The sequence below is a fragment of the Fusarium odoratissimum genome (genome assembly GCF_000260195.1).
Source record: "Fusarium odoratissimum NRRL 54006 unplaced genomic scaffold supercont1.6, whole genome shotgun sequence".
Lineage (NCBI taxonomy): Eukaryota > Fungi > Ascomycota > Sordariomycetes > Hypocreales > Nectriaceae > Fusarium > Fusarium odoratissimum.
In genome coordinates this window covers 1331633-1357855 of record NW_022158692.1, presented here as the reverse complement: position 1 = coordinate 1357855, position 26223 = coordinate 1331633, and the positions used below count along the sequence as shown (strand labels likewise).

At 51.0% G+C, this 26223-nt stretch overlaps 9 protein-coding genes across 17 annotated transcripts; 6 read left to right on the top strand and 3 right to left on the bottom strand.

Annotated features, from left to right (window-relative positions):
- Positions 1-111: 111 nt before the first annotated feature.
- On the top strand, positions 112-1333 carry FOIG_05114 (uncharacterized protein; the record flags this gene model as incomplete). Its single annotated transcript, XM_031203556.1, has 3 exons — positions 112-205; positions 265-1112; positions 1169-1333. 3 exons carry the CDS (start codon positions 112-114, stop codon positions 1331-1333), a joined length of 1107 nt encoding a protein of 368 aa, XP_031067135.1.
- A 646-nt stretch (positions 1334-1979) lies between these two features.
- On the top strand, positions 1980-4874 carry FOIG_05113 (histone-lysine N-methyltransferase, H3 lysine-36 specific; the record flags this gene model as incomplete). Its single annotated transcript, XM_031203555.1, has 3 exons — positions 1980-2373; positions 2431-4034; positions 4083-4874. 3 exons carry the CDS (start codon positions 1980-1982, stop codon positions 4872-4874), a joined length of 2790 nt encoding a protein of 929 aa, XP_031067134.1.
- A 451-nt stretch (positions 4875-5325) lies between these two features.
- FOIG_05112 (uncharacterized protein) lies at positions 5326-6591 on the bottom strand. The gene has a single exon (XM_031203554.1). It carries the CDS (start codon positions 6485-6487, stop codon positions 5459-5461), a length of 1029 nt encoding a protein of 342 aa, XP_031067133.1. The 5' UTR covers positions 6488-6591; the 3' UTR covers positions 5326-5458.
- Positions 6592-8833: 2242 nt separating this feature from the next.
- On the top strand, positions 8834-12482 carry FOIG_05111 (uncharacterized protein; the record flags this gene model as incomplete). The annotated part of the gene is made up of 3 exons (XM_031203553.1): positions 8834-9310; positions 9401-9496; positions 9627-12482. The coding sequence occupies 3 exons, from the start codon at positions 8834-8836 to the stop codon at positions 12480-12482; spliced, it is 3429 nt and encodes a 1142-aa protein (XP_031067132.1).
- A 1-nt stretch (position 12483) lies between these two features.
- Positions 12484-13061, top strand: FOIG_05110 (uncharacterized protein; the record flags this gene model as incomplete). Its single annotated transcript, XM_031203552.1, has 2 exons — positions 12484-12541; positions 12628-13061. 2 exons carry the CDS (start codon positions 12484-12486, stop codon positions 13059-13061), a joined length of 492 nt encoding a protein of 163 aa, XP_031067131.1.
- Positions 13062-13615: 554 nt separating this feature from the next.
- On the bottom strand, positions 13616-16198 carry FOIG_05109 (ubiquitin-like 1-activating enzyme E1 A). Of its 2 annotated transcripts, XM_031203551.1 has the most exons (3): positions 15978-16162; positions 15392-15928; positions 13616-15336 (listed from the first exon to the last, which is right to left on the bottom strand). In XM_031203551.1, exons 2-3 carry the CDS (start codon positions 15735-15737, stop codon positions 13964-13966), a joined length of 1719 nt encoding a protein of 572 aa, XP_031067130.1. In that variant the 5' UTR covers positions 15738-15928; positions 15978-16162; the 3' UTR covers positions 13616-13963. The 2 variants fall into 2 exon arrangements, with proteins under 2 accessions (XP_031067130.1, XP_031067129.1); XM_031203550.1 differs by having other exon boundaries at positions 15392-16198.
- A 945-nt stretch (positions 16199-17143) lies between these two features.
- Positions 17144-20532, top strand: FOIG_05108 (uncharacterized protein). Of its 8 annotated transcripts, none has more exons than XM_031203545.1 (4): positions 17144-17338; positions 17402-17738; positions 17805-19041; positions 19099-20532. In XM_031203545.1, the coding sequence occupies exons 3-4, from the start codon at positions 18239-18241 to the stop codon at positions 19976-19978; spliced, it is 1683 nt and encodes a 560-aa protein (XP_031067124.1). In that variant the 5' UTR covers positions 17144-17338; positions 17402-17738; positions 17805-18238; the 3' UTR covers positions 19979-20532. The 8 variants fall into 8 exon arrangements, with proteins under 8 accessions (XP_031067124.1, XP_031067125.1, XP_031067123.1 ...); XM_031203546.1 differs by having other exon boundaries at positions 17185-17338; positions 17402-18142; positions 18203-19041; XM_031203549.1 differs by having other exon boundaries at positions 17324-17694; positions 17819-18142; positions 18203-19041.
- Positions 20333-21044, bottom strand: FOIG_05107 (uncharacterized protein; the record flags this gene model as incomplete). Its single annotated transcript, XM_031203541.1, has 2 exons — positions 20333-20466; positions 20524-21044. The coding sequence occupies 2 exons, from the start codon at positions 21042-21044 to the stop codon at positions 20358-20360; spliced, it is 630 nt and encodes a 209-aa protein (XP_031067120.1). The 3' UTR covers positions 20333-20357.
- Positions 21045-23681: 2637 nt separating this feature from the next.
- On the top strand, positions 23682-26144 carry FOIG_05106 (uncharacterized protein). The gene has a single exon (XM_031203540.1). The coding sequence runs from the start codon at positions 24237-24239 to the stop codon at positions 25812-25814; it is 1578 nt and encodes a 525-aa protein (XP_031067119.1). The 5' UTR covers positions 23682-24236; the 3' UTR covers positions 25815-26144.
- Positions 26145-26223: the final 79 nt, after the last annotated feature.

Genomic DNA, 26223 nt, shown 5'->3' with positions numbered 1-26223 from the left:
TCCATCATGCAACGCATTGTCTCGAGTTCCATGCACGTGATACAATCTCTTACAACAGCAGCCGGCCGACAATTTCGTCATCGTTCGTTCTTGATTAACCTGAAAGCTTCAATGTCCTCGGTATCAAGAGCTCGCGTAGCTGTGCTTTACCAAAGTCTCGACCCTCCCGTTATTGATGGGATTCAGAAACCAAAGAAGCCCGGAGGTTCGTAGATTTATCCTTTCTTTGCCCAATTCACTGTGTTTGCTTAACTGTGTTCGCAGGTTACATGGACTCCGGCGCCGATATCGCCTACAACTTGAGCCTATCACCGAACGTCGATGTTATCTGCCCTCACAATGATCCCAACCCAAGTGAACAAGCTGGATGGTCGTTTCCCGATACCGAGGATGGTATTCTAGAAGCTGTCAAGAAGGGCGCAAGCCATATATGGGCCAACACGATCCTCTTCTCTTCACATCCTCTTCAAGTATCGGCTCATCTCGCTGAGCATCAAGACCATGTTAAAGTTGTGGGGCAAGGCCCGTTGATTGCTGAACGATATGACGACAAAGAATTTGTTAACAATCTACTGCGGAAACTTGGCGGGTTTACTATGCCACGAGCATGGACCATAAATGAGAGCCAAGGTACTCAAGGGATTCTCGAGAAGCTTAACCTCCCTTTCCCGATTGTCGCAAAGCCTATACGTGGCCGTGGCAGCCATGGCGTTCGTGTCTGTCGCAGCTTGAAGGAACTCATTGAACATGCACATGCCTTATTTAAAGAGTCACCCTCTATCATGTTGGAAGAATATCTTGCCGGCGAAGAGGCGACTGTTACGGTTATGCCGCCTATCTCTAGAGGAGGTAGATACTGGGCATTGCCTGTTGTGACGCGTTTCAACCACATCGATGGCGTTGCTCCCTACAATGGCGCCGTCGCAGTCACAGCAAACTCAAGGGCGATAACCGCCGCGGAGGGGACCCAGGCAGCATACAAACAGGTAGCAGAGGAATGCGAAAAGGTGGCACAAGAGTTGGCAGTGACAGCGCCGATTCGAATTGATGTCCGCAGATTCAAGAACTCGGCCGACTCCAAGTTTGTCTTATTTGACGTGAACATGAAACCGGTTTGTTCTGTCCTTCCCGAAGCGCTCGAAGTATGGCTAATGACTTTTGTTTGCAGAATATGACGGGTCCTGGTCGGCCTGGGCGCGAGGATCAAGCAAGTCTCACCTTGTTGGCTGCAGAGGCCCTGGGTTGGGACTACCAAGAGCTGCTGAGGCGCATTTTGGGTACCTCGTCCACGTTGAGGACGCTCAGAGACCTAAAGCCTCGAGAATCGGTGTGAATTGATATGAAATGATATAGTCACTGATAGTAGTAGGTTAAAGGTTGTTCGCAGTGGCTTACTACTGAGCTGCACGCAACTGGAGGAATAGCAATTATGGCGCGCGTAGTTGCCTCGGTCGGGCCTTTTGCGTCGGGCACTCGGGGCCATAAAATTCCGACAAAAGATGCTGCTTGCTATTTGCTTTGCCTTGGGTTTGTCCTGGCTCGGAATGAGTGTTCTCGACTCGAATTGGCTTTGTCCCTCCCGTCGTCTTTTGTAATCGTCAATGCACGGTCTCAATGTGCCCTGGCTTCTTTGTCTCGCCCCGTCGCTTTTTCCCGTGACCGCTTAACGTTAAGCCCGGATTTGGCCTACATACATCAAGTCACCTCTCTCAGGCCTCTTCTCGCCTTGCCTCGCCTCTTCACTTTCTGCTTCGTCCCCCGTAAGGTCCCTTGCCTTGCAGTAGATGCGCCTGGGATATACCCGCTCCACCAACTCCGCGTTCACACTCCACCCTTTTTGCTGTCTTGGGACGAGTCATTCTTCGCGTTCGCATTGACCTCTCGACACGTCCTGCTCCTTCGCGACAGCCCAGTACCTTCGATAAATCCCGAGACCACGCTCCAAACCTGGCCTTTGTGCTATTGCTCCTGATGTACTAATGGAGGATGACGAGTATACGACCAGCAAAATGGAGGAAATTAAGCTTGAGGAGGGCACAAACGGCGCGCAGGTGAAGCAGGAGGAGAGGACTCCCATGTCTGTCACGAATGGCGGCCAGGAAGAATCCCGATCGCCGAGCGCTTCTCATGATGGCGTCAAGTCGCGCAGTGGAAGCGCAGACACACCGAGCTCAAACAGGCCCTCAAAGCTCTCTCGGAAGGCTTCTCAGAAGTTGGCAGCCAGCCGCGAACCCGTCCTTTTCGACCACCTCCCCGATATGACCGCCGAATCTTGTAATTTCTTTCAGCTCATTCCCGATTGCCTATACGGCTCAAAGCACCTTGGATCTACAGATAACGACGCCTTGGACTGCGAGTGTCGGGAAGAATGGCGTACGTTGCCCACACTGAGCCCTTGTGATCTGGTGCTATGCTAACTTTTCTCTACAGACGATGGCGAAAATATTGCATGTGGCGAGGACTCGGACTGCATTAATCGAGCGACAAAAATGGAATGTAGCGCTGAGGCTGGAAATTGTGCAGGGGGCTGCCAGAATCAGCGGTTCCAGCGCAAGCAGTACGCCAACGTTTCTGTCATCAAGACCGAAAAAAAGGGCTTTGGCCTCCGCGCTGACTCTGATCTACAAGCCAATGACTTCGTCTTTGAGTACATTGGCGAAGTTATCAATGAGCCTACCTTTCGCCGTCGAATGATGCAGTACGACGAAGAGGGTATCAAGCATTTTTACTTCATGTCGCTAAACAAGAGCGAGTTTGTGGACGCAACAAAAAAGGGCAACTATGGTCGCTTCTGCAATCACTCTTGCAACCCCAACTGCTATGTTGATAAGTGGGTGGTTGGCGACAAACTCCGAATGGGCATTTTTGCCTCGCGCAAGATCCAATCCGGAGAAGAGTTGGTGTTTAACTACAATGTTGACCGATATGGTGCTGACCCCCAACCCTGCTACTGCGGGGAAGCCAATTGCGTGGGATTCATTGGAGGCAAAACACAAACTGAGCGAGCAACCAAATTGCCTGTTGCGACTGTCGAGGCTTTAGGTATCGATGGAGGTGACGGTTGGGATACTTCCGTGGCAAAGAAGCCTCGAAAGAAGAAGCCAGATGAGGACGATGAGGAATATGTCAACAGTATACCTTCGCGCAGTCTCAACGAAGACGACGCGCGAAAGGTCATGGCTGCTCTTATGCAATGCAAAGAGAAATGGATTGCGGTGAAATTACTGGACCGTATCCTGCGGTGCGACGAGGAGCGCGTCATCCACTGTGTTATGCGTATGCACGCTTACCAAATTCTCAAAACAACACTCAACACCTTTATCGAGGACCACAACGTTGTCCTTCAGGTTTTGGATATCCTCGACAAGTTCCCACGCTTGACAAGGAACAAGATCCAGGACTCCAAGATCGAGGCCACGATCGAGGGTCTGACACGATCCGAGCACGAAGACGTGGCTTCCAAGTCCAAATACCTTCTCGACGAGTGGAGTAAGTTAGAGGTGGCGTACCGAATCAGACGACGCAAGTTCGACCCCAACGCACCAGCTGCAAACTCATTTGAGGAACGACGCGGTGCAGGTCGAGACGAGGAGGTAGCGCAATCTTCAAAGACAGCGTCACCACAGACCATTGACGCACCGAAGGGTCCTCGAAACAGCATGCCGCAAAGGAATGTTGCTTTTTTTCAGAACGGAGGGCGCCCTCGTAGGCCCCCATTCAATGGTGGACTTCCTCAAGGATGGTTCACCGCCAAGGATGCTGCAGGAAACACTTATTTCTATAACAAGCAGGGCGCCACAACGTGGCAGCGACCTACCCAACCTGTAGCGGAACCTGCTGTCAAGGCACCGTCCAAAGCTATGAAGGAGCAATTGGCGATCCAAAGTATTATCAACCAGGTCACTGAGAGGGGAACACCTAAACATACTTCAGTTTCGACCCCCAAGACGGCGGATACGCCACCCAAGGAGGTGAAGGAGGAGAAATGGCGATCTCTTCCAGTCGAAAAACAAATGAAGATATACGAAAACACGGTTGGTTGCATTCGAATTCTGCTAAGGACTTTACTCACAGGTTGCTAGGTGTTTCCCCACATCAAACATGTCCTCGACAAATTCCATCACAAACTTCCTAAGGAGGAGCTGAAGCGCTTTGGTAAAGAGATAGCTAAGAAGCTTGTCTCGTCCGACTATAAGAACAACCGGGTCGGCGACCCCAATGCACCACTAAGTGAAAAGCAAGCGAGGAAAATGAAGCAGTACGTCAAAGACTTCTTGGACCGTGCTGTTAAGAAATTCGGTGATCAGCAGAAACCAAGGGCGGGCGAAAACGCAGATACCCAGATGAAAGGTGACCAAGGCCCCAGTGCTGCAGGAAGCAGTACTGGCTCCGTCGCTGGTGGGCTTGAGGGTACATCTTTAGTTAAGGTTAATGGGACTCCAGCTGATGGGCTTGACGCTGCCACGGCATCGGATAATGAGGGCAGTGGTTCTCTGGGAAGCCCTGAACGTAAGAGGAAGAGGGAGTCGGAAGTAGAAGGCCCGCTATCGATATCTCCATCTGATAGGCCAAACATGAAGAGGTTAAGAGAGGATGAGTTGGATGCGCCCAGCCCTCCTCCTCCTCCACCGCCTCCTCCGCAATCAGCCATGGAAGGTGTTGTTAATGCTGAACAGCAGGCTCTTCGTGAGCAGGAGGAAGCATTAATGAGGGAGAACGAGGAGGCACAAAGGCTTGAAGACGAGGCCAACCATACGAAGGATCTGGAGGACGCCACTAGAGGCGCTGAGGAAGATTTGCTGGATGCTTCCAACGAGCTGTCTCGCCTGAATCACGAGGCTAGAGGGATTGGGTCACAGAAGACGTCAGCTTAAAGCACGAGCAAAAGGGTTGCAGAACAGGATCTGCTGAGCCCCCGGCACTGCAGTCTACGGATAGGAGCACTAATGGAGCTTGGTTGGGACATAATCACACTTGCATTTCGGGAGTTAAAGGGCCAATACCAGGCGCACTGTACCATCACTATATAATCGGCGAACAGCCTGTATATTTTGGACCCTGTGTTCAATGGGCAATCCGGGGGGCAGCGTTGGCCGCATATTCTACTGGGCTTGCTACTCGAACAATTCGAGTGGCAGAGACATTTCTTGGCGTTGGGGGTTGTCTTGATCCCTGATATTAATATCATACCGTTCTGGTGTTTCTGAGAGTCGTGCTTCATCATGGGTCGATTATTGGCGTTCAGGCGCAAGAAGTCCATCCAGTCGGTCATCTGGTACAGGAACATCCGCTTGGGAAATAAACACGGAAAGCTTGGAGTCGAGATATCCTTGGCAATATGCCGATTAAAATGAAGTCCCACGTTTTCGGAACTCAATTCTGTTTCTCAGCATTTCTAATTTTGCTGTCCTATAACACCAGACTCCAATTATGCTGTTTCTATTCGTGTTACAACATCTCAATCCTCATCGTCAGATGAATCATCGCCCTTCCGCCTCTTCTTTCCGACCACCGGAGCGATATCTTCTTTCCTTTTGAACACAAAGCTCCTCGATGCCCTCTCCTCACCCCTCCATCCACTTTCGCTCACTTCACCCTTCGAGTTCCTCACGACGCCCAGCGTTCGTGCATGTTTATACCCGGGGTATGCGCGAGCCTGGAAGCGAAAGCTGCGCTCAACTTGCAGACCAGCATGACGAGCCAGATCTCGGACATTCCAAAGGGTGTATGGCTCACCCTCGAATAGTGTTATGACAATGGCAGCGTCGGGGGCAAGCGCCGGAATGGCGCGCTCGAAGAAGGAAACGAGAAGGGATTGGTTATGGCGAACTTGGCGATTCACGTCAGTGGACTTTCCGCCGACGTGAGGAAAATTGAATATGATGCGGTCGAAGCGAGCGCGTATGAGTGAATTAGGAAGCTTAGTAGCGTCGATGTTGTAGAGGAGTTTGTTGTTGGGAGTGAGTTTTCGCTTAGGTCTTGGTGGTGCGTTGGGATCGTCTGAGTCGTAGTAGTCGTCTTCCTCGCTGTCGCTTTCGCCATTGGTGTCCTCGCCTTCGTTCTGGTTACCTTGGCTAGTTTCGCCTGCTTCTGATTCTTTGGCAGACGTCTCTTTGTCTTCTTTATCGGCCTCTTTGGTGTTGAGAGCATCACCGCGGATCACGGCGATGTTGTCCTCAACGTGGGGGTACTTGGACAGTAATTCCTCGGCATCCTTCTCCAGAACCGTAGCAGTAACATTTGCACAGCCATGATGCTGAATGATAGACGCTGCGAAACTCAAATCGCCTTCACCCACGAGCAGTATGCGGTGGTGGGGCTCGAAGGGTATCGTTGGCTCATCATCACTCTGATGCTGTTGCTTGCCTTTGCCCTTTTTCGCGGGGCCATTGGGCGTTCTCTTCTGGTCGGATTTGTTCTGCTGGGGAAGTTTCTTTGGACGCACATTCGGCGCATTCTGTTGCGACAGCTTCCGTTTCTTGCCCATGGTGATTTCGGAGGTTGAGGCTCTATCACGACGTCACGTCACGGTTGAATGCACGTGGTTGAAGCCCATCTACCTTATTAACCTGAAGCAACTTACGTTTTTTTTTTGTCTTGCGGGTACGTACCGGATCTGTGTGTGGGGTGGTATGATTGGTTGACACTGCAGCGGCACCGTTTGTTTAGTTCCCGGGAGCTTCCATGGGTTGGGCTGACTCCAGTGCAAGGCGAGTCTGTAAAATGCGGGGCTGAAGATGAGTTTATTATGAGTGTCTAGGGTGAGAGATGATAAGACGATGAGAATGAGTTTGTGCATGAAAGTATCAGCACAGCACAGGAATACGCGGAATATTTTAGTTCTGGAGGACAAGTCTCATCTATGTTATTCTCCATGAATTCTGGGTATGTAATGGGTCTCTTCGTTCTAAGCGTTACGCTTTTTGAACTTACTAATGGTCACCTGGGCATTTTGATCTTGGAAGACCCAGCTTGAAAGACAAAAAACAGCTACCTGATAGTCTCGAATGGCATGCAGCTGACCACTGTAAAGTTCTAAACATTCACAGAATTAAACATAATTGATCAGATATAAGACTCGCCACGTTGATCGTGGCGTCTTAGGTGAGCTGAAGTCGGAGGACAATAACACCAAGCTGACAGTGCCACAAGCGACGAACATGGGATTGATAGTGACAAGCAGTTGCGTCACGTCAAGACAATAGAAATCGCACATGAATAACGCACAATAGTATGCACAGTGACAATAGCAATACCGTGGGTTATCCGAAACTCCAAAGACTGTGTCACAACTGGTGGCGTATGCCAATGCCCATGCCCTGTCTCCCGTCAACAGAAATTGTGAGGCTCCACAGCAAAGTGACAGGATGAACAGCTGTTACAAACGTACGGACGGAGAGTGGCGGGTGCAGCAGTTTTCCCTGTATCAAGTGCAACTCTTGCTGTTGTTCCCGCGATTCCGAAAAGATTCAGTAACCCGATCTCGTGCGAGTGAAAGAATGATAGGCCGGGAGGGTCCAAATCATCGAACATCAGCCGATTATCTCCATGACTAGGCTGAACCGTGAATATCCATGATATCCTGATCATCCACTGTTATTCATTGTTGTCTGCTTCTTGCGTCGCATTGTATAGAACATACCTTTGGCTAACCCGCATAACAAAAGTCTTGGTGAATCTCCGCCTGCATTGTACCTAGATTAGGTTACCTAGGTATGCAATGCGGGCATTGAGGTGCTTATTCACAATGGAAACAAACCCAACTCTGCGGTACCTCAGAGTCAAGCCTCACTCACATCGAGAGAATACGGAGTGCTCCTTGCAGAATGCCACAGCACTGACAGGGGTCACGGAGCCGCGGTGAACGGAAAATCAAGGGTACCGGGCCAATCATCTGACTCAAAAGTGTCCTGGAAGTGCCCGAAACGGCTTAGAGTGATATCGATGGGCGTGGCTGGTGGATTTCCGATGATCAGGGGTGTATAATTTCTGAGGGCATTTAGCAGACTCTACAGCGGCCTGCAGCGCACTTACAGTGGCAGACAGATTTACCCCCGCTTTTATTGGCTTGTTTGGCGCATTGGATTCATCCGTTTGGGTCATGCTGCTGGGGGACCGGTATTATTGGGAAAAAAAGGGACTCGAAGTGCTTCTCCGTCTCATTCATTACATTAGAACCTCCTTCATATTCACGACTTCAACGACTCGGCACGCCAGCTGATCACTGCTACTCATCATCCTCTACGTGATACTGAGCTGGCCAATCTCACGGATTAGTCAATTTTTGCCTCAGCTGCTGTATTGCTGTTGCAGTTGCGTGGCACTTGCGGTCACTGCCAGCAGGCAAAAACTTCTGATCTATACGTACCTCACACCTCCAGACCCGGTCTCTCAGATTCAGATTCAGATTCCTCCACTGTCACTTCACTTCACTTTCATCCTACACCCGTAATCATCTTCCTTCTCCTCTAACACAGCGCGCCTTGTTTTTCATATCCTCTCCCCTTCAACGCACGCGGCTACTTGTCTCTCTTTGTTCTCCGCGTTTCTGCTACGAACAAGGTCTTTCATCGCGCCAAAAGTCACGTACGGCCTCTGCGCTCTCTTTCATTACCTTGCTCAAGGACTACCCAGGTACTTCACTCCCCCTGTCACTGGCGCGTGGCACATTCTCACACCTTTAACCTCCAGAAAAAGCTGGTACCCGGCCCGCTACTTTGCTTTACTTTACCTTGCTCTGCTTTACTTTGCTCTACCTCACCTCACATCACCTACCAACACCACCATTTACCTTTTCTCCTCACCTCTAGCTACATGACCCATTGTACTCATCATGCCTGAGAACGATTCTCCCGCAAGGGAACCTTCCACTCGTGGTCGTGGCCGCGGCGGAAGAGGTCGTGGTGGACGAGGTAGAGGTGGTGGCAGAGGTGGCTCTACAGCCGCTCTATCCAAGGCGGCTACTGCAAAGGCCGGCCGTGGTGGCTCACGACGAGGCCGAGCAAAGAACTTTGCCGATTCGCGCGTACAGGCTGCTTATGAGCGTCAACGGCATCTCAAAGCAAATTATCAAGCTGTTGCTCACGCGCTGAAGCCCGCCCTGCAAGAGCTGGCTGAACGCACTATTGATGATGCTCTTCAAAATCCAGACAAGTATAAACTTGTTCAGGAATTCATACCTGCTATGGAGGAGCTCCAAGCAAACCTCGATGCCAAACTCGCCGAGCACAAGCGTCGTCTGGACAGAGACCTTCAGCTCGCCCAACATTTGCATGAAGCCGACAATTACGTCGCTGAACAAGAATTCCAGGTATGTCGCTCTCCTCTGACGTGACCCAGTCCCGTACCCGATATTTCTATGAGGCTCTTGGTAATTTACTCACACAACCACTCCCCACAGAACGGCCTTGATGAGATTGAAGAACAGTTCTACGAATCACAAGAGAACCGTGCTCGAATTCTTAATTCCTTGTATGACAAGAACCTTCCCGTCGATGTAAGTCAGAGTTTTTCAGACTTTTCTGTCTCTACTCTACCTTCTTTCACCACTTGGCTTTCCCCAACTTTAATTGATTATCTACCCATTACGGTAATTGGGGGCGCAACAGCTGACACGCACAACGCAGATTGCCGATGATCAGTATGAGTACAAGGTTATCAGCGATGAGCATTATGACGAAGAATTTGGAATCTACGAGTGCTACCAAGATGGCCATCTCGTCCCTTATCCTTCTCGTGTTCAAGGCACTTCCATGTGGCGAAAGGGACGCGAGAACGAAGCGGCTGCTACAGCTGCAGTTACAACCGCTGCCACCGCTTCTTCAAAGGGCCGTGGGCGTGGGCGTGGTGTCAACAAACGCAGAGCCCAGGACCAACCAGACGGTCAACCTACTCCCAAGAAGAACACCAGAAGCAACGCTGACGATGGCGCATCTGTTGCTGCTCCCGCTCCTGCTAAGGGTCTTCTCGCTTCCGCTGCTGAAGCCGAGGCGACACCCGAGGGCACTCCAGCTGAGTCAGAATCAGCGCCAGGGACTCCAGAGCCTCCCGCTCTTGTCAATGGCATCACTCCCGCAGCTGCTGCTCGGGCTCAAAGTAAATTGCCTGCTCGTGAAAGGAGCCCCCCGTTGCCAAAGAACATGGGCGATGAAGATCCGTGGGGCTACCGCATATATAACCAGAAGCCATCTATGCGAGAAAAGGGCATTAACAGTCGCCTTTTCTGCCCTCGTACCTTTGAGTTCAATGACTGGGAAATAGGCTTCAGGGACTCCACGAATGACTCCAGCAAGGGTCATACACATGCAAAGCGTGGCAAGTACCTCAACACTCCTAACAGCAACGGTCTTCACGTCGATCATTGGTGCAATGGCTACGACTTCTCAACTACAGTTCCCGAAGATTTTGATCAAGACACGGTCAAGCGCTTTGGTGTGCACCCTAAGTATGGTGTTATCATGAAAGATGCACCTGTTCCCGAAGTCAAAAAGACTCCACACGTCATGCCAGGGAAGCCTGTTGTCTATATTGCGAACCCTTCGGGTCGGATTGCTCATGCTTCACGTTCATTCCTCAAGACTACCAACCACCGTCGTTCGGATGATAACCCATACCGCGCCAAGATTGGGGCTTCGATGAGACGATTTTGCAAACTTGAAGAGGTCGACCCTGAAGAGATCTCTATATCTGAATATGTTCGTTCTGATGAGGTTTTGCGAAGCAGATCTTTGGGCACTGCCGCCAAGGAGCTTGAAGTTAGACCTGTTGTCAGCCGAGTCGCTTCTGAGTCTCAAGAGCCAGAAAGTGAGGAACAAGAGCCCGAGGGAGAGGACGCTGAAGCCCCTCAACCCGAGACTGGATTCACTGACCTTGCCGTTCTTGCCTATGCTGGTGCTTTTCTTGAGACTGAAGAATCGAACAAGGCTCCCAAGCCTGCGCCTAAGCCAGCTCGCTACGACGCTATTCGTGATGTCTTCACTGACTCAAAGCCTGCTCCTGCTCCTACGCCCGACACCAGTTCCAGCGTTGGCCTCGATGTTTTGGCTGCCTTGAGCAATGTTGTAAGCACTTCCAACGAATCCGCTCCTATCCGAGAGGCCGAACTAGTCTACGACACTGCTCCAGCAACCGAACTTGCTATGAGCTATGAGCCAGCATCTGTCCCCGAAGCGCCTTCTATGCTTGAGCCATATGGTACTCAGGAGCAACCATCCTACCGTGATGCCATGTCAAACGGCATGGGACCTGGCCCCGTTTCTTCTCATGGAATGCTTGAACATGACCTTCGAAGCTCCGTCTCCCAGACTAATGAGCTCCCGCCTGTCACCCCAAGCCAGGCTCCTATTGACCCTCGATACAATCCCAGCCCTGTCGAGGTTCCCCAAGGGTACATGCACCAGCCCCGCGCGCAGATGTCAATGCAACCAAGCGGCCCAGTGCATGGTCATCCTGGAGAACCCATGGCCTATCCACCTATCCAGGAACACAATGTTTCACAGCATCCGCCAGTGCGACATCCGGATTACCCTCCCGCCCACCCATCTCAGGGCCCTCCAGTTCAGGATCAGGGGGCATACCTGTCACATAGCAGCTACCCGAGCACAGACCCCCGTGATGCTCACATGGCTGCCGGTCGTCCTATCGATCCCGGGTACTCTCCGCGCCGTATGAGTATCTATGGTGCTCCCGAGCCGAGCTACTCCCGTGCGTACTGGTCGCAACCTCCTCCCCCGGGACCAGCACCTGCCGGGCCTTCAAATGCTCCTCCCGGACCTCCGGGACCAGCACCAGGCCCAGTATCGTCTCACTATGCATCCCCAGCCCCTCCCCCAGCGCGGATCCCGTTTTCTCACAATGGCAGCGCCGAGCCTCTACCACCTCTGCGACCTTCGCGAGGACGTAATCAGTCTCTTCAGGATGAGGCACTGTTGGAACCTAGCTTACGATCCTCCGGTTCTTACTACCCGCCCGGTCCTCCTCGCTCTTATCACCGAGGGTACCCTGGCCCCGAGCCACATGGGCAACCACCGCTTCAGCCGATAGCGACTGATCGAATTCTGCCAAACCCGCAGACTGCTGGGCAAGGTTATGTGACCTCGCCTCATCAAGGCTACGCCCATCAAGTACTATCTCCAACGTATGCGAACCCCCCTCCTATGCCCCCTCACATGGCTCAAAGCCCCCAAGACAATCCTCAAGGTCTTCCCAGTTCGATCCATGGTCATCGATCCACCCCTTCAGGGTCGTCTGACGCTGGGAACAAGTATCGAAAGCTTCAACCCGCCCCCGTTCCCGCGCACCGAGCGTGGCCGAATAAGCCCGAACTGAAGACCATCCCATACGACCACAAGGAGACTGGGTCTGCCGCGGCACTGCCCAGCTCTGGGCCGACCCAGATCAGAGGATGGAGCGTAAACCAAACGCGCAAGCGAAGTGGCAAAGAAAGGGGCGAGCCTGGCCAAGATCGAGAAGACTCGCGATAGAATGGTGACGACTCTTCATCCAAGGCAGATGGGCAAGCTAAGCCTGCGCGGCCCTACAAGTCCGTCCGATTCGCCGAGCCTGCTATTGGCGTGCCACCTACTGCACAGAAACTGAACAAACGCAAGCATTCTGACACGCAACCAGACGAGGATGTTGTCGCAGTTGAGCCTTCAGCTAAGAAATCTAAGAATAATGACGATGTTGCCGTGGTGATTAACGAGGACGGCAATTCGCTCAAACGACGACTGCGCCCTAGGAAGCCCAAGACCACCGAGGCTGAGCCCATTGCAACTAAAGCTGGGCCCGCGAAGAAGAAGCCGAGAGCGGCTCAATCGCGCAAGAGCAAGACTGTCGAGGCCACCAAGACGAAAGAGACTGCGGTGAAGAAGAAGATCAAGATCGTCAGTTCCAGCACTTCTAACACGACGAGTGATCAAGATGTGGAGTCTGCGACCTCAAAGGGTAATTCCTCATCCGCCAAAGAGCCTCGAGTTAAGGGCGAATCTTCTGATGATGTCCAAATCATCAAGAGTCAGCGAAAAGTCATTACTATTGACAGCACTGACGAGAGTTCATAGTAGAACTCTACACCTCGAGAAGCACGGCCATGTTCAGCGACAGCTGATAATGCTCACCCGCTGTTTCTTTCATATTACTACCGCAGCTCAGCTGCTACGATACCCAACACTTATACCCCAAAAGTCGGTCTTATCATATACTGATTTAATCGTTTTCGATGAGGGCATAGTCCCTCTCTTATTCGCATCGGCGGCGTTAGGCAAGCATAGCCCCGGATATAGAGGGGCAGATAATATGCATTGCGTTCTTTTGACTTTACATGCGACATGGTTTTCGACATTTGGCTTCCTGCTTTGCTATATGAAAGGAGTGCGAATTGGACGCGAATCACAAATGGCTTTTGCTTGCAGTCCCTTTGAATGCAATGGAAGGGGTCGATATCCGCCTCTCAAGGAGAAGAATGAGGTGACGACAAGGCAATTATGGTTTTCTTTTTGGAAGGGTACAGGAATACAAAAGCATCAGGGCAACGTGGTCATACCCCCTTATATATTAGCTAAGTCTGCTTACCTATGTTGGTAGAGCACAATAGAGTCAATAAGCTAAAAGCACTGTGATAATCGAGTGACTGTGTTGATGATCGCAATTGTGACATGTTCTTAAGCCCGGAATTCTAGCTGGGGTGTTTAGCTTGGAGATATAAAAGAATATTCATTATTACATCAAATCTTTCCGGGCCCCTTGCATGTCATGTGTGAGTAGTCTTATTTAGTATACAGAGGTATCGTCTATCCCCAAGTCTTCCGTCCCCTTAGCTGGGGCCTTCTCTATTGACTTTCGAGATCGGACCAAATTATAATATAGTACGGGCGAATTGTTTATCCCCCTTTAGTGCCCTGTCCAAGATCTTGCAAATCACTGCGATAAGTCCTTCTAGATGCATCTCGGCGATATGGCTAGTCTACTCTTTCGATTCCGAGGCACCGGGGTTTGCCGGCGTCTCCTGAGTGGTCTGCTCAGCTGTGACTTGTGCCGTGTGCCCTTGTATAGGCTGCTGAGGCACCTGCGTTGCGGCATTGAATTGCTGTGTAGGATCGGCTAGGGAGCCGTCGGGCATAGGAATAAGATTGCCGTTCTGGGGAAGGCCAGTAGGAACCATGATGGGATTGTTATGGTGAGGCAGAGCCCCCATGGCAGTTGGGTCAAGACCCAAAGGCAGAGCATCCATGCCGCCCAGAATCATAGGCGCACCGCCGTTGGGGACAGTATGGTCGGTGAGTTGCGATGCCCCGAGCGAGCCTTCTGGGTGCAGAGGGTACATGAGCGCCTCCATAGTTGTGCCGTCGAAGACGACCATGTTCTGAATAGGCTGTTGGGTTTGTCCGAGAACGTTGATGACGTCCTGGGCAAGTTGACCACCGAGGATGGCGGCAACAGGAGAGATTTCGCTGACGAGGTTCTGAAGGAAGCTACGCAGAAACTCGGGGCGGAGAGTTTCACTGGGCAGGCCAAGAGCCTTGTGCTTCTGAGTGGCGATCTGCGTGAACAGCTTAAGATCATCGCGATTGCTGGGGACTCGGCCGTTCTGGATCTGCATGAATTCCCAGAGAGCGCGGAGACAAGACAGGGCGGGGGTGACACTCTTGAGTCGTCGCTTGGATTGGGTGTACTCGGCAGGAAGAACAGCAAGGTCACTGGCGAGGAACCACGTAGAGTAGAGCTCGCGCTTGGTGACAGACTCAATTGTCTTGGGACCCTCCTTTCGAGTCTGGACATCAACGATAGTGCGAGTACGAGACTCTGGGCCAATGGATGTGGGCATGTTTCCCAGGTCACGCTGGATGACATAGTCGTGTTCGATAAGATCGCTGAAGATGAAACCATAGAGGCCATGACAACCGGCAGCGTAGAAAGCCTTGCAGTTCAGGCGTGTGGCAGTGTTGATGATATTGAAAGACTCAGGGTCAAGATCAGTGGCAATGACAATATCATAGGCAGCAAAGTAGCTTGGTCCCTTGGTCTTGACACCTTCTGTATCGACGTGAACACGAACACGGGGGTTGAGCTTCTGCAGAGCGGCGCTGGCGACTTGAGCGCGGTTCTGTCCGATGACATCTTCACCACCAGGGATGAAGAATTGGGCGCCACGATCTGCTTCGGTAACAGTAGCACTGTCTAGAAGAGTGAGAGAGCCGACACCAGCAAGGACAAGATTCTTTGCAATTTCATTGGCGAGGGCCTTGATGGTGATGAGAAGGATGTTTGCGCTTTGGATCTTTGCCTGTGCGGCCATGCCCCAGAGGCGGATCTGGCGGTCATACAAAGCGACCTCATCTGGCGCACGTTAGAAATGATTTGTTAAGGTACGATTTGCGCGCGCAGGACTTACCAGCACTGACAGTAGCAGGGGGAGCCACGGGAAGACTGAAGCCATTTTGGCCATTTGGTAAGCCCATCCCAGGTTGCATCATGAATGAAGGGTCAGCCAGAGGCATCTGCATGGCCATCAAGGAGGGATCAGCCATGAGTGAGGGATCGGCCAACATGCTCAGCGCCTGAGGGTTCATCGGGTTGAGGAGATTCTCTGGTAGTTGGGGAATGCCATTGCCGTTGACGTTGATATTAGCGCTAGCATCGATATGAGGAATTCCCTCTTCTTGCACTGAAGGATTCGGGAGTTGTTGTGCTTGGGGCTCAGCTTGAGGCTGGCCTTGATCCTGGTTCGAGTTGTCCATCGCAGATAGACTTGGGGCGAAGTCGGAGGATAGAGTTGATGCGATGTAATCAAGCGAATGAAGTGCCGAGATTGTGGTTTATCGCAGCGCAAGGCTGAAAGGCCGTAGAGCGATATCGCAGAGGCTTGTTATGAAGGAGATGAGGCGAAGACGCGTGATAGAAAAGGCCCAGCCTGCTGGGTGAGATTCAGCTTCTCCCGGTCAACAAAAGCACTTTTCATCTACGGCGCAAGCATCCACCTGAGAGAGGACCACGGGCGGGTATGTACGTATGTCCTGTCCCGTCTCGTCCCGTCTTGTCTTGTCTTGTCTGCTTGATTGCTAAAAGGAGGCTGAAGATGCCTATCATAACTTGGTCGAATGTTGGCTTTCACGTCAAGGAGTTATGAACCTGGAAGTTAGTGAGGTGGACTAGCCCTGCAATGATTGGCTGGATGAAATTTGTTAGTGGGATCGATGTGGGTACGTTCTGTAGGTACCGCTTGGTGGGTCTCTAACGCTGCTCTGGGGAATTTCAAGGCTGCTGCTGTAAGGCCATGGATGACCCATTAGTCAGGTAACGACGATGTCAGAGATGCCTAAATAATTCACAGTACACAACACAGAGTATCCCTCTGTAAGTAGGTACCTAGGTATGCTGCAAGTGAAGCGGACTCCACTCATATACTGTATTTTAGGTAAATATTTGGAGTTTTCTCCAATGTTAATGTAGCTCGGAGCTGTTTGCTGAATCGAAACCACCTCATTTCGTCCCGACAGGCGGGAACTAGATCGCAGGCACAAAGGGTCCCCTGAATATCACGTGCAATTAACGAAACATGAGTACCTTGGGTACTATACCTATCGCCCTCAACTCGCAAAGACTTACCTAGTAGTAAACAGCAGAAATAACAAAAAGAGTGTTTTTAAAATGTAACACAGCAACTATACGGTTTTGAATATATCATTACCTTCCTTAAAGAGAGAACGAGGCTAACTGGGTCAAGAAGTTGGTGTTGCAGGGACATGACTTGCGTCTGGTCTACTTGATGCAAGCATATCACGTACAGGCTGCAGGGGGATGATACGAGGTAGGTATCTCCTCTTCTGTTTCTTCCCAGACTGAAAGGAAGATGCCTGTCGCCAAAAAGAAAAAAACACTTTGACAGTTATGTAGTGTTCATAGGTAGGCAATATGGGGAAATATGTGACTTAGGCGCATGCTTCACGCACATTTGGTACAACGAACAACCAACAATGCATACGTGACTGAACATTGAGGTTTAATAAGGACATTTAATTGTTAGCAAACCTAGAAAATAGTTTCCAAGTCACCATTTGTTTTATCGGGTTTGAGTTGTTTGCCATTTGCCCTGATAGTTGAATACAACATGATACTCGCACAATGTTACACATGATTGGTACGAGTTCAGCCATGCTGCAACACCAGACCAAGGTTTCTTACTATAAACTGACTACAGTGCATATAAGAACCTGGTCTTTGCTCAAGTTGAGCTTCTGGACGAACGAATACAGTGCTGGGACCCAAGTCGTGGCCTATCCCTTGATGTGGCTTTTACCGCCTTTATCCCCCATACCATCCATCATGGACGGCTCAAAAGGTCAGTCAGCCCAGCCCAGCCCTGGCTATGTCACTTCTTTACAACCGTCACCTCTCACAACAGATCTGTCCCTTTTCTCCCTTAGAGGCTTTGCATATCTAACCCAATACTTGCTGCAATATCTCACCGCTACCGCCAAGTTAAGCTATCAACGAATATTCGTCTCTACTGGCGTCTTTGCTACTACGCCGTCTCTCCGCTCGCCCCCGCCAAAGAACGGCGACTTTTTACTCAGAGTCACGGCTCATGTGCCGTGGTACGCCTGACCTTTGGCTGGGAGACAACCTTGGCAGCAGCAGGAAAACTGCAAGGTAGAGAGAATAGATACAGAAAAAAAAGGCGCATGATACCTACCTGTATCGCCTACCTACCTCTGTCAAGGATGAGCATGAAATAACAGGTACGGCGGCTCAGCGAAGAGCAAAGGCCAATGATGATTGACTGACATAAACCCCCCCAACGGCAGAGTCATTCGCACAGTATCCAATCCCTAGCCTGTTGCTCAACCATTGTCGCCATCGAGAAGACACCACAATCAGGCTGTGATTCGGGGGTTCTTCTCACTTAACTCACGACGAGATCAACGAGTCTATTACTCCCGGAGAGCCAAGTGTACCCTTGCGCCAATACTACTTAACTGCTGTCCCTTGGACGACAACGATTAACGGCCACTCCTCAAACCATCATCATTGCTATTTTGGTCACATTTCATCTGACAAAAGACGGGACCATCAGCGGCCATCCCTCTTCGCTTCGCTTCAGTTCAACCCCACGTCATAACTCGCATCCACATCCACAGTCATAGTCAGAGCCATATCCATAGCCATTACCGCCCACCGACTGACTAGTGAAACCCCCCCCCAGTCCCGCCGTTAATTCATACATACATATACATCCAAAATGTCTGGCCGGTCGGGATCAAACTCCCACCGTCGCCATTCCCGAGAACCCCTCGACGACTTTCCACCGCTTCCCATACCGCCTCGACTGCCTTCTCTGAGAGCCCTCGCCCACGCCCAGCGAGATCGTGACCGAGACAGCCCCTCGCCGACTTCTTCCAACCGCCCTCAGTCCCGGCACTGGTCAGCCGCTTCACGCCGCGCCGACCGCATCCGGAACCTGGAGAACAGAGCCCCGGGTCCCGGCTCCGGCTTTGACGACTTTGAACGGCCCATGGACGACGGCTGGCCGACTTCTCGACGTACTGACCGCATGCGGGCTGCCACCGCCGCCGAGAACACCAGACCCTCCAACCTCGAAGACCTCGATCGACACCTCGAGGAAGCCAATTCACACCTGCGGGCCCTTCTCGATCTTCAGCACCACCCAAGCCTTACTCCTCCGCTCATGCCGCCCAACTTCTCTCCTCCACTCCGTCCCTCAGATCTCCCTGACTCGAATCGACGGCACAAGCGCCGGAAGCTGGATTCTGATCGTCTCGCGCCGGCCTTACGAGGCTTTCGTTATGGCAAGTATGGCCAGGTCGAGCAAGGAGATCTTAAGATGGAGATCGTCAGCTGTGATGGGGGCATGTTCTCCAATGAGTTATCATACGCCGCTGAGAATATCCTCAAAAACGACACCTCGGTGTACTGCACAAAGGGAAATAGATGCAACATAGTATTGAGACATCAGGGTGGCACCGTTTTCACTCTCCAGGAGCTGGTCATAAAGGCGCCTGCGTCGTCCAACTATTCACATCCGTATGTTGTCCCATGCATTACAGCATGATCCGGACAACATGGCTAATTCTGTAACAGCGTGAGAGAGGGAATGGTCTTTGTGGCTATGAACCAAGACGAAGTGCTCAACCGAACAGCCCGGTACCAAATTCAATATGCACAGCCAACGAATGAGCCAACGAATGATGAGGACCCGAGAGTTCTTCAGCCCATCCCAACTGAAATAATATCAGTACAGCACCATGAGAATGGCACTACGACCACGAGGTCTCGGCCAGCATACCCCTACCGCACCAACGCCGATGATTACGAACCACGGACACCGCAGATGCCTGAAGAGTTCGCCTCCAACCTGCCCGACTTCCAAGTCACTACTGAGTGCAGCGACGACGAAGACGACGATTTTGACGGCCCCCGTTTCCTACGCCGTGCACCCAACCGCATCGGCTCCCTCCCATTCGAAACCCTCGACTCTGACTCCGATGAAGGCGGTAACCCCTTTGATCCCGAATACCTCGACGACCACCATCCCTCCCACTGGCGCCTCTACAGTAGTGCTGCCAATACTAGCGGCCCAGGGTTTGATCCTCCATATTCGCGCCGCCGCGAAAGAGAGAGGGAACGAGAAAGAGAGCGGGACCGGGACCGGGACCGCGATCACGATCGCTCCAACCGATCTTTCTCCCTAACAGAAGCTTGGGAAGCTCACGCCTCTGCTACGCAAGACGCCGTTCGAGCCGTCGGTGGTGGTCAACTGCTCTCTCCACATGCCCGTTTCAACATAGAGAAGAAGAAGAGCAAATGCACAATTCGCTTCGACCCCCCCATATCAGGCCGATTTATACTCCTCAAGATGTGGAGCTCCCATCACGATCCCACGAGTAATATTGATATACAGTCTGTCTTGGCTCGAGGTTTTGCAGGACCTCGCTACTTTCCTTCGGTTGAGCTGCGCTGAGATGGTTTGTAAAATATGCATAGACGGAGATGCAATGTATCAAGGTCTTGGGCTTTCAGTTCTAAGGAATGATGGCAATATACCCGTTAGAAGATGCTGGCTGATCATTATGTGCTGGGAGCTTTTTGCTTGTTTGGTCTGTCTACTGACTTGAAAGTCTTCACGGCCCATAGTCACAAGAATTATCATATTGAAAGAACAAGGAAAGCATACCCGAATAAACCCTCTACCATCTACTGGTGTAAAGATACTTGCAGCCTGCACCGACCATACGCCCAACCGAACTATAATAATGATAACAACAAACCAAACCCCTGACCTCGAGACGTCCACACAAAACCATCACCGGTTTTTCTTCTCAGTTGTTCAAGGCTGGCCATTATACCTGGCTAGTTCGGCAACTATTGGGGCCAGTAGGTGCATGATCCGCCCAGTCCTTTGGCGTGTCCAGGACCGCAGCCAGCAAAGTGATGAAGATGCCGAGCAGCCTGGGGATATGGTTAGTAATTGCGTAGATGTCCCTACCCTGCCATAATCACACTTACAGGTTGATGTGTGCCATAATCACTGCTGCCTTGCCTAGGGGCCAGTCAAGCGTGAAGGGGAAGTCAAAGTTGTAAGTATGGGCCCAGGTGAGGTAGAAGATGACCAAGAATACGAAGGTCGCCACGCCTATAACCCGGAAAACGTAGCGAGCAACGCGGTGATTGAAGTGTCGAATCTTGGTAAAGAGGAAAAGAAGGGTGATGGAGGCAATGACCCATGTGATACCAGCGACAACAGCGAGGAGCAGGTATGGTCGTACTGAGTCCTTCACGAATTTGCCTGGCTCGAAGCTGGTGACATCGGTATAAAAAGCATCCGGGGAGCCAGCTGTGGAAAGGTAATCTTCGTTATAGACTCCCTGTACGAGCAGCGCTTTGATATATCCCCATTGTTTGTCCCAGTACAGGCCAGCAGTGGCCGCGTTGAGGATAAGTGTAAAGAAATTGGTGATGGTGAAGAGGAATAGGAAAGCCTGAAGGATGGTGCCGCCTGCGCGGCCAGCACCCTTAGGTTGATTCATCATTACAAAGAGGAACAGAAAAAAGCCTGAAAGGCGATGGAGTGTAGTGGTATCGGACAATGGCAGGTGTTGATAAATGCTTTGGATACCAAGAAAGAAATAACGAAGATGATGGTGAGAAGAAGAAAGGCTCGGAAGGGGTTGAGTAAATGTGGTTTTATTCATCCTTCGATGCCCGGGCACCTTCCTTCATCTGACATGAACAGGACGTTGATGGAGGCAGTTACAAATGACTTCACGGGGGGACAGAAGTTGACACTTCTGGATTGTTATCTGCAACTTCCCCAATATCCGAGATACCTGAGATAGCATCAGATACCCAAGGGAGGCACCCCCTTAAGACTGAGTTGCTCTCAACATTCTGGTTGTTGCATTCTGTTTTGCGGTGCTGAAGTTTCTCCAATGCCTGGGACCTTTATTTCTCCCGACCAAGCAAGGAATTCGCCCCAGGCAGTGCTTCTCGATTCTTTTGGAGTTGAGATAGCCTGCTTTCTTGCTGTCTTCGACCACCTCACTAGAGAACCTACCTGCAAAGCTTGGGTTCAGGACATTGGAGGCAATCGCGATGAAGGTATGCGAGAAGCAACTTTACCTTATAGGTAAGCAACAAAGCCTTTTGAAGGCAGTCGTATACCAAACTGAGCACCTGGGTACCTACGGCAGGTAGTTCCATTCACGTGTGAAAGGACTTATAAGTTCAACATCAGTCTGTTGGGTGCTATGCAAATGCGACTCAGTGGGAGATACTTAGGTTAGTAGGTAGTCAAGTGGAAGCATCCATCTCAACTAGGTAGGTGCCTAGTACCTAGGCTTAAATACTTGCAAGGGAAAAAATACCTATCTACCTTAGGTAGTGGACAAGTAAGGAAAGTTCCAAGTGAGTATAAGTCCATTGTTGCCTTGTAGGCTGAGACCTTGTGGGCACAAGTCCAACGAACCACCTCCGGGTTGTTGCTTCGTTTGAATCGGCTACTAGGTACCTTACCTAAGGTATAGAACGTTCGCCAGCCTAAGGTACCTTACTATACCTACCAATGACCAAGACAAATGAAACAAGAGATTGGTGTTTCCGCAAACGAGGGCAATGACGAAGATGGTGGAACCGCACGACTAATAAGAGTAGGCTGATTGAAGCTGTTCAAGCAGGGTCAGTAGGCAGGATTGTGACGATAGTCTGTATGAACGGCACGCGGGGCTCTCATTTGTCAAAATGATCCAGCTGAAAGAGCTGGAATTTGTGTGGTAGATAGTCGCCAATACCGTTCATCCTAAAGCGGCCGAAAGACCAAGGGTTGTAACTAAGATTCTGGAGACTTTACTCCAGCGCCCTAGGCCTCGACTGTGTCTTCAAACTCCACAATGATCAACCATTCACAACTTTGAGATGACGGAGGCAGCTTGACGCCATAGTCTACCGTCCATGTCGCCCTGCCTACAAAGGTACTGCACCTGCATGTAACCAGGTCAGAGGTACAAACAAAAGTCTAGAATTGTTACCACGCTCTAAGCAAGCAAATATGGTAACTTTCGAATAATAATGTAAAAGAATGTCCAGTACAACAATCAGAGAGCATACTGTGCATCCAAGTTTCCACCATACTGAAAGTGACACACGACAGTCGTTGCCATGAAAGCCATCAATGATCTTGCAAAATCGAAGGGAGATCTCTTCCGGGGTTGCTTGATCTTGTGCAGCCACAAGGCGCTATAGATCGTGGCAATCAAGTTCATCAACGTGCCGGCGCGAAAGTTTGTTCCTGTTCTAGGATGAGGTTAAGGAACCAGATGGAGAAGGGAACGGCCTGGACTTGCCAAGAAGTGGTCTGAGTTTGGCCGGGCTTGTGGGTTGAAGGGTGAAAATGCGTGGAAAAGCTTGAGATGGCCCTACGAACCTAGATTAAGGTAGAAACTTTGCTTTTGCATTTCTGCAGGTTCCCGTCTAGGACAGCCTAGAACTACAGGCAGGGCGAGACAAGGCAAGACAAAGACGTGCGGGGACGTTGGAGCCGTTCGGGAAGGGCTCCTTTATGCAGTAGTGCTATGCAGGTGATAGTGATACTGCATGATTTATATGGGTAAGGTTGGTTGCATTGATCCTTCAGTTGCCTTATCCTGTGACCATGATTATGGACTCAGTTTCAGGGACTCGACTCGATAACGAGGGATTTTCACCAAAGGCCAATATTGAGTCAAGGTCCCTTGATCAATCATTGTCATGAATATGTCATTCATGACTCTACTAACAATGGAACGTACTACCTACCTAAGTATGTTGGTGAGATCAGACCCCTAAGGGAGAAAGAAAACTTCAGACCTTGACAATAGATGCCAAAATAAACTTATCAAAGAACCCCCTAAAGTTATGATACTATACCTAAGTATTTTTCTCATTTGGGATCGAGGTCCTAAGTTTTATTGCCTTCCTTTGACAGACCAACCTCCAGCTACGTCAAGCCCACAATGATAAAGTGCCTTTGGAGACTGTGGCGTGTCTCTACATTCCACAGCGTTCAGGGATCAACGCTAGGGCGTTACCAAGCTCGGCCGGCTTGCTCGCCAACTGTTGGTAGTGAGACACTACGAGACGACATTTTGCAGTGTTTATTCCGGAAAGGGTTTCACAGACAATTGGAACGTCTTTCTCAGAAATGCAGACATGGTCATCTTTTATAGATGGACCTGATAGTCTTTCGGAGCTGTGTCAACTTGGGGCTGCAGAATTACCCCATTGGTACAAGTTTGTTGGCCACTAAAGGACCCCTCAGATACCTCAACCACTCAACTCTGTCCAAACAAATCCACCATCAGAGCATATCCAAGTTGCCCAACCATACCCGTCTATCCGCGGAGTGGAGGAGGTGTAGGGTCTGGTTCTTGGGTGTTACTGCACAGTCGGCTCCTCCTCAGCCGAACCCGGCCACGCGCAACAAACTGTGGTGTCAAGGTTAATATCTATGGCCTCCTCGCCCGCCATAAACCACCGTTCACCCATCGCTAACTCTTTCTTTCCACCACAAGCTGTCCCACCGCTCTCCCTCGACACAATCGATTTGGAGCAGCTCCCCACCTAATATATATCAATACGATCGCCACTACTAGCGTTCTTCTAGTGCTTGTCAAACTGGGTTCCTTTCTCTGGACCCCTGTTCCATCAAATCTCCCAAACCCCTTGGAACCGAAACATTAGCGATTATGCAGCCTCTGGATCCCCAGGGGCTCGTTGAGGATCGAGCTGCCGAGGAGGAGCATGGACAGTTTCCCATCGAATATCATTCGCGTCTAACGGGGCCGAGCTCCCAGGCGTCGTATGGCTCCAGTGTTCGCGCCTCGACCGCCCGGAGGCGAGCTGCTGTGACAAACAAACCCAGAAACAATAATCTATCAGAAACCACTTCCCTCCGCCTTTCCCCCGCGGCCCTCAAGACACCCAGCGCTGCTCAGTCGACTCCCCGTTCAAGTCCTCCTCTGGCTCCTCTCTCAGTGACACCTCCTACGACAGCTCATCACCCTCCCAGCTCTTCTGTTCGAACCCGCGATCCCGGTCTTCATGTAGAACCTACTTCTCCTAAACTTCAGTCACCTCTGCGTCACTCCATCAACTTGGCCGACAACAACTTGGACGTTGAATCGCAGTTCTACAAGATCTCCAGCAGTCAGCCTAGGCCGCTTTCTGTCGACATGTCGTTCACCGGCGACAAGAGGCCTGCTGCCTCCAAAACTCGGTCAAGTTTGCCTGCTGTTGTAGAGGAAGCTCCTCGAAACGGCTTCTCAACTTGGTTCTCTCGATCTAATGCACCTTCGCCTTTATCCACAACCGCCGCAGAACCTCGACGACGCAGTACATCCTCGGCCAAGCCATCCACACCAACTTCTTCTCGATTAAACTTTTTCGGCTCCCTTACTGCTTCACCTACTGCATGTCCCTCGGAAGAACAAAATGAGGCCCTCATGAATCTCGACATTGAAAAGGGTCTTTTCCCCAACGGCCTTCCTGTTGAAGGCACAGCTTTCTCGCCATCCGCCTTCAAGAATCTGCAGATGAACGCCACTGGTCTGCTGAGCAAGTTCCAGGCTGCTTATGAGCAACGCACAACAGAATTTAGGGAGCTCCAGGCTGAGCGGGATATTCAAAATTTCAACAAAAGTGAAGCTGAAATCAGGGTCCAACAGCTCGAGAAGCAGCTGGAGGAACAGGCTATCCTGATGGCAGAGCGAGATGCTATGATCGAGTACTTGCTCAACCGCTTGGCAAATGAAAAGGACCGCGCAGATGAGGCGAGTAATGGCGAGAAAGAGAATATTACCTCAGCAGCTTCGATCGTATCAGAAGATCTGGGCGTCGATGAGGATCGACTAAAACGCTGGCGAAAGAGTACTTCGACCTCATCTGATGATGAGAGCGTAGATGAGGCCAGTGTCTTCTCGCGATCCCGCAGCCCAACAATCTGTACCAACATATCTGAGATCAGTCCTGTTACTCAACCTAAGCCCGTCACACTGGAGCCTCCTCGTGCCACTGGTAGTGCTGCCGCACGAAACACCAACAACACTCAAATGGGCGCGTTTCAAAAACTTATCCGGGGCATGTCGAGCGAGAAGCCTAAGCCTGCGCCTGCGACATGCCTCAACTGCCAAGGGCAAACCGCCAGCATGGCTTGGGATACTGTCAGTCTTCTCAAGGACGAGAACAAGGGGTTGAAGGTCAGAGTGGAAGAATTGGAAACAGCAGTGGAGGGCGCCCTCGATGCTGTCAGTGGTCTCGGCTTATGAGACAGTCTTGAGCTGCGACCCGAATCATGATGACCTAACGCGAGACCCTCGATGGGTACTTGGCAGCTGCATTGTCAGTGGGAAAACGGCGTTATGATTACAAGGTATCTTCTTCTGTGGCCTCGGATGGCCGTTCTTTATTCTTTTATTGGAGTTGTGGGCTATAGCCGAAATGGATATACGGCGGCGTTTCTGGACATTTGATACCATTCTGCATAGGGTCTGAGGACCAATTTTACCTTCGTTAGCATAGAGACAGGATAGTCTTGTGAGATACCTTTTTACCTTGGCTTGAACCACCAAATTGAATCAATTTGATATTTTGATCAATTATTTCCTGAGCGTTGTCCTTGAACCGGGTCTACCTGTCTTGAAAGTCGGCTCGTTGCATAGACATTCACAGGCTGGT